Source organism: Lynx rufus, unplaced genomic scaffold, assembly GCF_022079265.1.
Source record: "Lynx rufus isolate CCGP_SWC_20201006 ecotype Redwood Valley unplaced genomic scaffold, mLynRuf1.p SCAF_7, whole genome shotgun sequence".
In the NCBI taxonomy this organism is placed as follows: domain Eukaryota; kingdom Metazoa; phylum Chordata; class Mammalia; order Carnivora; family Felidae; genus Lynx; species Lynx rufus.
The window spans coordinates 121,904,689-121,918,152 of NW_025814889.1; the positions used below are offsets into that span (position 1 = coordinate 121,904,689).

General features: G+C 37.4%; 1 protein-coding gene across 1 annotated transcript; it reads left to right on the top strand.

The window, feature by feature from the left end:
* Nucleotides 1-380: 380 nt before the first annotated feature.
* On the top strand, nt 381-10,214 carry SPIC (Spi-C transcription factor). The gene is made up of 6 exons (XM_047066401.1): nt 381-490; nt 2,771-2,774; nt 3,582-3,678; nt 4,612-4,724; nt 6,175-6,283; nt 9,760-10,214. Exons 1-6 carry the CDS (start codon nt 381-383, stop codon nt 10,185-10,187), a joined length of 861 nt encoding a protein of 286 aa, XP_046922357.1. The 3' UTR covers nt 10,188-10,214.
* The last annotated feature ends 3,250 nt before the right edge of the window (nt 10,215-13,464 follow it).

Consider the following 13,464-nt stretch of genomic DNA (forward strand, 5'->3'; position numbering starts at 1 on the left):
AATTGAGTAAAAAAAGTAGATGGTCTAGAACAATGGTCCCATATCAAAGGTGAGTTCAGATTCCAACCATGCAAAACAGAAAATCTCTCCGCCCAAAAGGTTTACCAAAAATTCTTAGGTGGTTTTCCCCCTGGCGAAATGTGATATCTGTTATAATGGCAGAAGGTTACAGTTAGGGAAGGGTGATGCAGACACGTGCTTCAGAGGGGAAAGTTATTTCTGCCTGGTACACGTGGATGCTAGATCAGACTCTGATAGGTAAAATGGAATGGGTAACTGGGCACATGAATGGACTGGGAAGCAAGCATTATAGGTGGAGGAGCACCCCATGATTTCCACCAAAGCCACCAAAACCCATCTCCAATAGAACTTCTGGCTAAATGAGAGAACTGGACCTCTGTGCAGATCAGGAGCTTCAAGTGTATCCTGGATCACCGGATCACCACCCAGGAGCTGTTCCTGACCTTTTTGGAGGCCCTACTGGATTTAGGTATGGAGAGAAGGCTACAACCTGAATTTCATTTCCTTCTCCTAAATGAATGGTGATAAATAAAGCTAAGGTTAGAATGAGGAGCCTTGAATGCCAGGGCAAGAGACTGTGCCTTTAAGATCTCTAAGTAAGGCAATCAGTATGAGTCAAGTGGTTTGAGAGGAAAGGGACCACTTTGGGAAGGCCAGAGTGAAAGTTGTTTATAGTCCAGGCAAGACAGGCAATACAGGGTCTAGAATCAGGGGGGACACAAAAGGAATAAAAAAAGGATGGACGAGAGTTGTGCAGGTCAGAGATTTCCAGTGGGGCTACAGGGGGCCAGAGGAGACTCAATTTATGCTGGCGGAAGATTCACGGGGTTTGTTCGAATGCTTTCAGCCCATGGGATATGAACTTTTATGTGTCTCTTCAAAATAATAGCCTCTGGCCTATAATGAAATAGAAATCATGAGGACACTGTATCTTTTAAAAAAATCCCCTTTTGTAGCACTTCCTTAAAAACAGCTATTTAATGCAACTCTGCCAGTGAGTTCTTGACAGTCCTGTCTTAGGATTCCGATATTAATGAAACATCTTTGCAAAGGGTTGAAGTGTCTTCCTGGTAAGTATTTAGCTTCTGTTTTTCAAAATACCTTGTGAAAACTTAAATTTCTCCTTTGACCTAACGTTTCTCATTGACCTGATATAAGAAATACCAAGCAATTGCATTGATCGATAACGTTTTCAAGCTTTTTTCTTCCCTTTTGGTTTGCTACTTTAACTTTAGTTGTAATCGTTGTGATAATTTTGTGGAGTATTTTTGTCAAAGTCATACAACACTCATGTATTTGCTTTGGTGCTTATGAGTTGAGGCATAATTAATTGAAAGTCATTTACTGGTCTTTAAAAATACATATATTGATAATATTTATTAGGAACCATAACCCAGTGATTTATGGATTTTTTTTTTTTTTTTTTTTTAGTTTTTGTTAAATTGTTCAGCATTTCCCACACTGGGAAGCTGTCTTTTTTTCCAGCTTTATTGAGATATAATTGACATATAAGATTTTATAAATTTAAGGTGTAAAGTGTGATTATTTGACATACATGCATATTATGAAATGATTACCATGATAAGATTAGTTAACATTTCCATCACATCATATAATTACCTTTTTTATCACTTTTCCTCTCATGTTTTCTTTTAACTGACATGATATAGTGATTTGAAAGAGCTGAATAGAATTCCAATGTTTGACATATTATATTGATGTAATTATTGATACATGTATATAATAATAGTGTTAGATTATATTATCTCTGTATTCTTCAGTGTTAATGAGTAAGTTCACTATGTTTGCAGGGTAAATATTAACAACTTGTATAAACAGTTGCTTGTGCTAAATGAAATGATAAGCAATGTTGGACCCACCACATACTCTTTCTTGTTATGTAGATTTGTTTGTGTTTAGTTCTATAGAATTTAAACTTAAAAAGAACATTTAATGTGGGTCTGTGTGATCATTGTTTATTTAAAACAAAATCTAACTTACAGGGATAAGAAAGTAGGCCATGCACGGTTCCTATTCTACCATTTTAGAAAGTCGTTGGATGGGTTTCATAGGGTAAATTTTATTTGCTTTCTTCCATTTTTTAACGTTTATTTATTTTTGAGAGAGACACACACAGAGCATAAGTGGGGGAGGGGCAGAGAGAGAAGAGACACAACCTCAAGCAGGCTCTAGCACAGAGCCCGAACTCACGGACTCTGAGATCAGGATCTGAGCCATGATCTTGATCTGAGTCGGACACTTAACCAACTGGGCCACCCAGGCACCCCAGGGTAAATTTTATTTGTAATGTAGGTCCACAGTTTGTGAGCTAAAAAGCCTATCATTCACCAGATTCTCATTAGGCTGACACCAGAAAGATCTAAAAACAACAACACTGTTATAAATGGACACCTATGCTAAGATGATTTACATACTTTAACTCTTAAAAGAATTTTGAAATATTGAAATAGTTAAATATTGAGTTTTTTCCTATTGTCTTGTAAGTTAAGCAATTTAGGTAATTAACTCTATTTAGCTATTTTCACATTTAAAACGTTTTGTAATGATAGAAGAGCAAAAAAAAGTTTGTAGGAAATTTTGTTCAGAATTAAATTAAAAAGAATTTAGATGGTACTTTTGGTTTACACTAGGTATTTTCAGGAAATATTTTGAGTAAGATCCTTTAATTCAGAGGCAAGTGAAATAGAGACACTATTAATTTTGCTTTTTACTTATTAATCTTTTTCAGAATCGTAAACTCATTAATGAAGCATGGTAAGTTGGCATTTTAAAATCTTTGGGTGATTTGGAGGATGAACATCCTCCATTTGGAAAATAAAATATATGGTTCAGATTATAAGGGCGTGAAATGGTTTGCAAGACAGTTTAATTTTAGGTCTTAGAAACATGTTTTTGAAATTAAGAGCATTCCATTTTTTTATTAGTATTTATAATGTTCATTTTTTTGAGAGAGAGAGAGAGCACGAGCAGGAGAGGGATAGAGAGAGGGAGACACAGAATCTGAAGCAGGCTCCTGTCAACACAGAGCCCTATGCGGGGCTCAAACCCACGAACCATGAGATCATGACCTGAGCCGAAGTCTGACGAAGAACATTCCATTTTTAAGCAGCAATTCAGATTTTTTCATTAAAGATATATGCCTGATCCCTTTTTCCAAATCAGTCTTCTGCTATACGACTCCTTACTAAAATTTTACAAGAATGTTAAATACTATACTATAGAATGAGTACTGTTCTCTAAATACTATATGTTATAGAGCAGTGGATCTCAACCAGGGTTGATTTTGTCTCCCAGGGTATATTTGGTGATTTCTGAGACATTTTCGATTGTCACAACTGTGAGGATGTTAACTGGCATCTAGTGGGTAGAAGCCAGGGATGTTGCTCAATATCTTACAATACATAGCACAGCCCCCCCACAGCAAAGTCTTAGCCAACCTAACATGTCAATAGTGCTGTGGGTGAGAAACTCTACTTTATAACAGAAAAATTAAGTTCAATTGATAATTTCAAAACTCGAGAGTTCTGCCATTTTTCTAGCAGGCCTGTGTTGAACAAGACAAGCTGGGTCAAGCCTTTGAAGATGCTTTTGAGGTCCTGAGGCAACATTCAACCGGAGATCTTCCGTACTCCCCAGGTAAAGATGTCAGTCCCCTTCTTTCACTGGGATATCAAATGGCTTGTTAGTCAGACACAAATAATAATTACCAGAACAGAGAAGACCATTTTTCCTAGTGCATCTAGGATTAATTCTAAGGCAGAAAGCTTCCAGGGTTACCTAGCCTAAGTAAATTTAGTGTCGTATATAAAAATGTAAAGAATGACATTGCACATAGAAATACTAGCACATATAATTATTTGCTATTAAAAATATCTAGTTGATATTTATCTAATTGATAATTTTAACTGTTCAGAGTGGGCTTTTCAGTTATTCTAATTTATCTTATAGACTTTCCATGCAAGAGATATTATAATCAGAAGAATAAATATTCTTTTATTCTTCCTCACCCATCGCCCTCTAGACTATAGAAAGATAGTGCAGGTGAGATACAGGTATTTTGCCTACCGAGTTTATACAGGGTGTTGTGGGCAGTACCAAGGTAAGAGATCATGGATCTCTACTTGCAAGGAACACACACTCTACTAAGGGAATATGGGACATGTAAAAAGAGATCTCTGATACCAGCACAATGCAATAAATGTAAAGAAATGCAAAGTGAGATGAACATAAGGGAAGGGAAGCAAAAATAATACAAAAACAAGGAGGGAGACAAAACATAAGAGACTCTTAAACATGGAGAACAGAGGATTACTGGAGGGGTTGTGGGAGAGGCGATGGGCTAAATGGTAAGGAGCATTAAGGAATCTACTCCTGAAATCATTGTTGCACTATATGCTAACTAACTTGGATGTAAATTAAAAAAAATAATAAATTAAATTTAAAAAAAGAAATGCAAAGTGATAGAAAACACATGATAGAGCAATCACACATAAGCATATATGCATACATGCACATGTGTGTAATCATAAACTTTGACTTTTTCAGTTTCTGTCTCTGTTTTTAAATTAGATTACAAAAATTACCTGGCATTCATCAACCACTGCTCTCATATCAGAGGGAATTCCAACTGCTTTGGTATGCTGCCTGCAGAGGAACCTGTCTATAATTGGAGAACAGTAATAGTGAGTACATGTACCAGGAGACCACCCCCCAGTAACAGGCAAATTCCCTATTCAGTCCTGCCTTTCACTTGGTGTATGCTAGCTGAAACCCAGCTTAGAGGCAGCAGAGACTGTGAGAACATTCACAGCCATCAGTGGTGTGACCCTGAGAGTCAACATGGGGTGAGCCTCAGCAGTGTTGTCAAGAAGGAAACTGTCCTCCATCATTGCTCTTCACCCAGCATCAGAGGGTGTGAATGACTTCTATAAAGATGTATTTTTAGGGTTCTCACATTACTGCTACTCTTTAGTCCATCTGGAAAATTGCAAAAAGCCATGGTTCCCCTATATGCCATAGGGCAAAGCCCAAACTTACTCTACACTGGTTTTACCTACAGTCTTCTATCGACCTCCACTATTTTCTAAAGAAATTTTCATTTTTTAAATTATTTTTTTAAGTTTATTTATTTTGAGGGAGAGAAAGAGCACAAGCAGGGCAGGGGCAGAGAGAGAGGGAGAGAGAGAATCCCAAGCAGGCTCCATGCTGCCGGCATGGAGCCCAATGCAGGGCTCAAACCCAGGAACCATGAGATCATGACCTGAGAGGAAACCAAGAGTCGGACTCTTAATCAACTGAACCACCCAGGCACCCTGACACCTTCTCTATTTTCCTTCCCAAGCTTAGAGCTAGTTACATGTTTTGGATCAACTCATGGATATTGTAGTAGTGTGCCCTGCAAATGAAGTGTCCCCATCATCTATTTCTCCATTCATGTGTTCTTTTGTGTTGTTTTCTTAATGCCAGCAGTCTTAATGTGGTAGGGTGTAAATACGACATGGTTTTCTTTTTTTTTTTTTCCCAGTCATTCCCTTCAACAATGCTGTATAGCAGATGTCCTTTTTCTTACCTTGTAAGTTCTGTCAGGGCCTCTCCATATGACATTTCTTTGAAGAGGGAGTTTGAATTAACCTGAGGAGACCTATATATCCTTGCCATATGTAATGGTAACACCTCAGGCTGCTTCCACCTGTCCCCTCTCTTGGCTCTGCCCTCCCTTGGCTGACATCTTTCTCTCTGTGTCTCTTGCCCAGCATCCAACAGAGGAATGGAAAGCCCATCTTCCCTTTTTTGTGGGCACTTCAATTTCTACTAATAATTCTTTCAAATTTTTCTTTCTGGCTGGGCATTTTTAAGGAGAAGGAAGGAAGGAACACCCTCTTTTTTCTCATAAGGAGGGGATGATATGAAAGTTCCCACAAAGCCAAAGATTGCTTTGCATCCCTTGGTCCTCTCTTTATGTGGGTTTGAGGCTAGTTCTGCCCTGGGAGATAACTGGCTGCAACTGAGAATAGTGCTTGTTAGAATTTGGGAGATTCTTAGCAGTCTTTTTGTCCCCAGCTTTTAACTTTAGCCATCAACTGGGGGCCACGTGGAAAGTCCCACTTAACATCTGCTGCATTATTTATATAGAACAGTGCTGCGGACCTCTATTTTGAAGGAAATATTCATCAATCTCTGCCCAACATCCCTGAAAACCAGCTGGTACAACCTGCTGTTCTCCATCAAAAGGGAGGAAAAGGTATGTGGATCCATTACTCCTTTTATAAGTAAAAGAACCAAATCTTCAAAGCAGCTTTAAAGGGATTTCATATCTGAGTTTAGAATTGCATTTGCAAAATATTCTCGTATTGTGATTAAGAAGAATTCACATCTGACGGACTGAACCACTCCAAGCCATTCACCTTGGATGAGGCTTCCTATTGTTTCATAGAAATGTTATGAAGCTGCATTGTGTTGCTTCACTCAAATAAATCTGCATTCGAGAATAATGTGTATATATTTGGGGTATAGAAGGAGGAACTTTTCCATAAGTTGTTGTAGCAATCTTATTCTAATTGTAAAGGCCTTGGTGTAAAAGTTGTCTTCTCTGTTAAGTTTTCTGCAAATGAAGTTCCATAATAATTCAATATTTCATAAATTTGAAATCTTGATTTCATAAATTTAAGACGATGATGATCTCACCTAACAGATGGGCAAAGTGTTAAAGCAGGATAGTAGCCGCTGACATGTGCACATGTGCTTTTGGAGGCAGTGTAGATTGACTGGTACAAAGTTTTGTAAGGTAATTTGGCACTATGAAAAATTTAAATGTTCATATCTTTTGACTCTTAAGGACTATGTAACTCAGTGATTGAGTGTGAACTATGGGTTAATTGTATGAGTCTGGGAAAATCACTCAACCTTTTGTTCCACAGTTTCCTCATTCAAAAGGCAAATAATGGTAATTGTACAAATAAATCATAAGATTTCTGTAAAAATCAAATGAAAGCCTATGTAAAGCATTATGCTCATAGCCTGGCACTGGATAATTTCTCAAGATACCATAGGGGTGTGTGTGTGTGTGTGTGTGTGTTGTTGTAGTAAAAGAATGGAACTTACCCACTGCATTAGTCTGTGTATAAGGAACAGAGATGTGTAAGATGCACTATAATTTTATGATGAAATTTTTAAAAAATGGTTTATCATAGTTACTAAATTATTTTAAATGAGCTTTTTTTGGAAAAACTAGTTTTGTTTCTATATCTCCATCCTAGAATACTGTACACTGTAGAACTTACCCACTGCATTAGTCTGTGTATAAGGAACAGAGATGTGTAAGATGCACTATAATTTTATGATGAAATTTTTAAAAAATGGTTTATCATAGTTACTAAATTATTTTAAATGAGCTTTTTTTGGAAAAACTAGTTTTGTTTCTATATCTCCATCCTAGAATACTGTACACTGTATCCTAGAATAAAATTCTAAATATTCAGTTATAATCTAATCCAGCAAAGAATAATGCATAAAATCACACAGAGAAAATAAATCTGTATCACTGAATATTGGTACTGGATATTGAACTATGGTGGTAATTTAATATAAGGAGAATTACACTTCTACTTCTGTCCAGGTGTTTAGCTAGTCACTATTATTTTTTTAAACTAACTCATTCCAGGGTGTAAAGCCTATGTCTTTCCACTGATGCTTTATGTTGTGGAGCTTTGCCATTATGGGACATATTACTCACCATCTTCTGTTTTTCAAGTTTCACCTTCCACTTGAAATAGGGATACATTTGAAACAGAATGAAATTTCAAAATAATCTGGGCATTTATTATCCAGAGAAAAATAGTACATGCATAAAACAGAACACATAGCTTTTAAAAGGCATGCAGGCATATCATACGTGTTGATAAAGAACTTTAGAGTACATTCTTTTGTCTTAATCCCATTTAATTCCATAATTTAAAAGTAACAATGCACATGATTAAAAGTAGAAAGGATTCAGAAATACGTAAAGAATAAGTAGAAGTGTTCCTTCTTTCCTCCCATGCTATATCCTGGGAAGTAGCCATTTGTCAACAGTTGGGTATTTTACCCATCTGTAGCTAATTTCTATATTCTCTGATATAATTTAAGGTATATAACATTGGAAAAGGGCATATTACTTTGATACCACTTGTATTTTTAAAGGGTATACATATGTTTATATGCAAAAAATTTTAAAAACTGTAGGATAGACTGGAATTTTACTTTCACTTTGTGCTTTTTTTTTTTCACTTTGTGCTTCTGATTGAATCTTTTACTGTGAGCACATAATACTTAAAAAAAAAAATTTTTTTAGTGTTTATTTATTTTCGAGAGAGACAGAGACAGAATGTGAGTGGGTTAGGGGCAGGGAGAGAGGGAGACACAGAATCTGAAGCAGGCTCCAGGCTCTGAGCTGTCAGCACAGAGCCGACGTGGGGCTCGAACTCACGAGCTGTGATATCATGACCTGAGCTGAAGTCGGACGCTCAACCGACTGAGCCACCCATGTGCCCCCACAAAATAACTTTTTTAACAAAAATTTAAACATTTTTTTTTCAAAATTGAAAACAAATTTTAAAAGATGGGCATCCGTTATCATGGATTTGACCATCAGATATGAGACAGAGTTTGTTTAAGGCTGTGACTTTAATTCATGATGTGTTTTTTGGTAAGTCCCTTTCATTTCTCAATTTGTAAATTAGAGATAATATAACTCAAAAAGATAATCTTAAAAACCTTTGAGGTTTGGGGATGAATGATGACTGATATAAGAGTATTACTCCCGAGAGACTGTTGAAAGCAGTTTGGGTATCCACTATTCAACTCTATCTAGAGCAAAAGGAAATTTGACCATAGCTATCTCAGCTACTGACAGATCTGGTGAAGCATGGTATTTACAGGCCAACTCAGAAGCCACAACATGGGCTGTCCCCTTGTTTCTCTCATAGGTCAAAGAGATACAATCAACAGAACAAAAATCATGACAAATCTTCCTAAAGTTTCCTATCTAGAAATTCTAAAATATAAAGGGCTGTGTTCCTAAAGGGACAAAAACTCTCATTGTACCATGTTATTTTACAGCAACGAAAAACATCACGATGCCCATTGTCATTGCTCATAAATGATGTCCAAATGTCATAAAGATATTTTGGCATTTTCTTTATTTTTCAAGCAACTGTGCACACCCAGAGTTTTTTTTTTTTTAACTAAGTCTTTGTTATTAATGTCACTAATGTTACTTTATATTTGAATATTGTTTTGCATTTTACAAAATACATTCACATTCCTTACCTCATTTGACTTACCTCATTTGAATAAAGCCCTTTCAAATGATGCTTTCTGAAAAGGGCTTCTGAGGCTTCTCTTTAAAACCACTAAATTTTGCTCAGTTTTGTTGTTCTATAGGAAGTTTAGCATATGACATAAAACCAGTAGTCAAGATTTAGCTGAAGAAAGACCACATGACAGATGAGAGACTTGGGTCAAGTTCCAGCCTTCCCTTTTCTAGTAATGGACAATATAAAATTTTTTTACAATATCTCTAACAAAGAAAGGTCCAATTAAAACTTCAATAAGCCAAACAGACCTTTGACTTTCAAGACTCAGTGCGGCTTTGAATTTTATAGTCACTCAACAAACCTTTCCTGAGTATGTTCTTTGTGCATAGCCGTGGTGAAGTATGATATTTGTTCTCCATTTTAGGCAGGAAGAAGCTTCGACTGTTCGAATACCTTCATGAATCCCTGTGTAATCCTGAGATGGCATCTTGTATTCAGTGGGTAGATAAAACCAAAGGCATCTTTCAGTTTATGTCAAAAAACAAAGAAAAACTTGCCCAACTTTGGGGGAAAAGAAAAGGTAACCGGAAGACCATGACTTACCAGAAAATGGCCAGAGCACTGAGGAATTATGGAAGAACTGGGGAAATCACGAAAATCCGGAGAAAACTAACTTACCAGTTCAGTGAAGCTATTCTCCAAAGACTCTCGCCATCTTATTTCTTAGAAAAAGAGATCTTCTACTCACCATATGTTCAGCCAGAGCAAGGGTTTCTCAGCCTCAGTAACTGGAATGCAAATTATAATTGTACATATGCTGATTACCATGAGTTAAGCCACCCTGACTGCTAAGTTTTCTCTTACATTTCATGATTTCCTGACATCCCTACCAACCTGAAATCCCTACCAATTTCAGGATTTTTCTCTTAAAGCAAACACTGAAAAGGAAGAAACAATTAACTTCATTGTTTCTTTTAAATAACATATAATCTCTATAGTCATGATGAAAAAAAAATCTGCCAGTAAACAGATTTAAGTTTAAATGACCAAATCCCATTTGAAAGCATAGACTAAATGTCCTTGCTCTTACTTTTGTCTATGCAATTCTTCTAGATAAACAATGCTAGTAGAGATGATTTGACTCATTGATTTAAACATTGTTTTCCTGTCATACACTCAAGCCAAAAAAAAATCACTTGTAATATATATCTGATGGCTTTAGTGGCAAAATAAAATAATTGCATATAATAGTCTTCATGCTAAAATATACTCATGACTTTAAAAACTATATATTTTTTCTGCACTTCAGACTTTATGTGGCACTAAAGAAATGATCTAAGGATCTAAGGAAACTGCCATCTACCTTAATGATAGTAGAACACCAAAGCTTACACTTCCCACAAATCATTTCCTGGCGTTTCTCCCCTAGGGTAGATCCAGGAGCTAACATTTCTTGTTATCCTGCCACTCAGCCACAAGGAGGTGATCTTGCCTTGTCATCTTTCTGGATCAACTTTGAAACATGACCTCCTCTTTGAATTAGCCCAGCTAAGACCCGACTGGAACAATTGGACAAAAAGAAAAGAAAAAAAAAAAAGACTTGTTAAAGAATAGAGACTAGCAAATAAATACAGGGAGGAACGAGGATTTAGAAAGACTGACTTGAAAGCTATGGTTTATTCTCAAGATCCCATCAGTAATGAAGAAGAAAGAAACTCTGGGAAGAAACCCTGTTTCTTACTTCCTGCTTGGCAGGTTCATACATACCCATCTGTATTTCCACGACATAGGAGACCTTCCTAGACTACTTTGGCCACCTTCAGTCCAGGCCAACAGGGCCCAGCTGGCTGGCCAAGAGCTTCCAGAAGCCTACCCTGTTTGATTTGCAGATTTTCCCTTTTTCTTTGTGTCCTCCTGGTGCCTTTCATCCCTCAGGGATTAAGAACATGGCAGACCCAGAGTGACTAAATGAAAGCTAACGATATTGGCCATCTCCACGTGTAGTCTGGGCTTCTGTTATAGACTGAATGTTTGTGTCCTCCGAAAAATCATATGTTGAAACCTAATCCCCAGTGTGATGGTATTTGGAGGCGGGTCTTTGAAAGGTAATTAGGTCAGAGGGTGGAGCACTCAGGAATGGGATTGGTGCCTTATAAAAGAGATTCAGAGAGCTCCCTTGCCCCTGCAGCCTTATGAAGACACAACAAGAAATGGCCTCCCATGAACCAGGAAGCAGGCTTTCACCAGACACTGAATGTGCTGGTGCCTTGATCTTGGACTTCCCAGCTTCCTGAACTGTGAGAAATAAATTTCTGTTGTTTGTAAGCCACCCAATTTATGGTATTCTGTTATAGCAACCCAAATGGACTAAAACAGTTTCAATCAGTGTTAACCTTAAAGGTAGGATCCAGCATTTATGCTCTTTCTCCTACAAAGAAATATGTTCTATAAATTAGTAAAAAACATAAATTTTACCAGAGATTGCAAAGAGGAAATGGTGAAGAGGTTTTACTATACAGATCATTCAGTCAACAACTTACTAAAATCTCATCAACATTTTACTTCTCTCCATAGTCCCTCTTACACCCAATGCCAGCTTGAGGGGTTCATCTTGACAATTCTCCCCCAGAAGTCCCCAGTCAGCTCCAACTGTGTTTTGTACTGTTCTACAAAGTAGCTTTCTCTTGGGCAGAAACCTGGGTTCTGCCTTTTACCCAAAGTGGGCTGACCAAAGGCCATTTTTACAAGTAGGTCCTTATGAAGACATGCTCATTCCAGTTGCTCAAAGACTAAAACCTCTATATATTGTGTGAAATGTGTCCTATTTCAAACAAGGTGTTACTCCCTACCATCACCGAAGGACAGGGTAGAGATACTTGTTAGGCTCCATTCATGCTCCTTCATTTCTGGGTATATGGTATCCCATCCTTTTTTTTTTTTTTTTTTTTTTTATTTATTTATTTTTTTAAATTTTTTTTTTTTTTCAACGTTTATTTATTTTTGGGACAGAGAGAGACAGAGCATGAACGGGGGAGGGGCAGAGAGAGAGGGAGACACAGAATCGGAAACAGGCTCCAGGCTCTGAGCCATCAGCCCAGAGCCTGACGCGGGGCTCGAACTCACGGACCGCGAGATCGTGACCTGGCTGAAGTCGGACGCTTAACCGACTGCGCCACCCAGGCGCCCCTGGTATCCTATCCTTCATCTTATCACTGTCAGCTGGCTGAAAGGCTCAGTTAAATTCTCCAGTGAGAAGGTATCCAGTGCTAAGTGAAACAGACATGGCTTTCTCTGTCATGAAGCTTCATTTCTATTGATATTTAATTATAGATTTATAAGTTCTATTAATATTTAATCAAAACTTACCTAAAGGCTGACTGATGAGTAATTTATTGGTTGATTTGGCACACATATATTTGTAAAGCATGTAAAGTGCATTAATGTGGCAGCACTAATTATATTTTACCTGCATAGATTGATGCATACACCCACTTAGCCATCTTCTAGATTAAGATTAAGAATGCTTCCAGCATCTCATAAATTTCTCTCACTTCCTTTCCCAAGATCTGCCCACCTTCTTGAACATCATGTAAATGGAATCATACAGTGTGTACTCTTTTGCATTTGCTTTCATTTTCCTCAATATAATATTTATGAAGTGCATCAGTGTTGCTGGATGTAAGAGGAATTTATTCTTTTTCATTGCTTTTCAGCTCCTGAGGTTTATTTATTTATTTATTTATTTATTTATTTATTTTGAGCGAGAGAGGGAGACAGAGAGAGGGAGAGAACAAGTGGGGGAGGAGCAGAGAAAGAAGGGGACCGAGGATCTGAAGCAGGCCATGGCTGACAGTCAAATGAGGGGCTTGAACTCACAAACCCCGAGATCATGACCCCAGGTGAAGTTGGCCACTTAACTGACTGAGCCACCCAGGCACCCCTTCAGCTCCTGATTTGTAAAGGACAGCGCCTGAAATCTTTTCTTTAATCTCTAGACTTTATAATATAAAATGGATGCTAAATATTCTCACACTTACATGGATAGTGTTCCTTTATTAACAAACATCATTGATACCTGTCCTCCAAGAGTTGGAATGATGTACACCTTCATATAACCACAATTTAAATT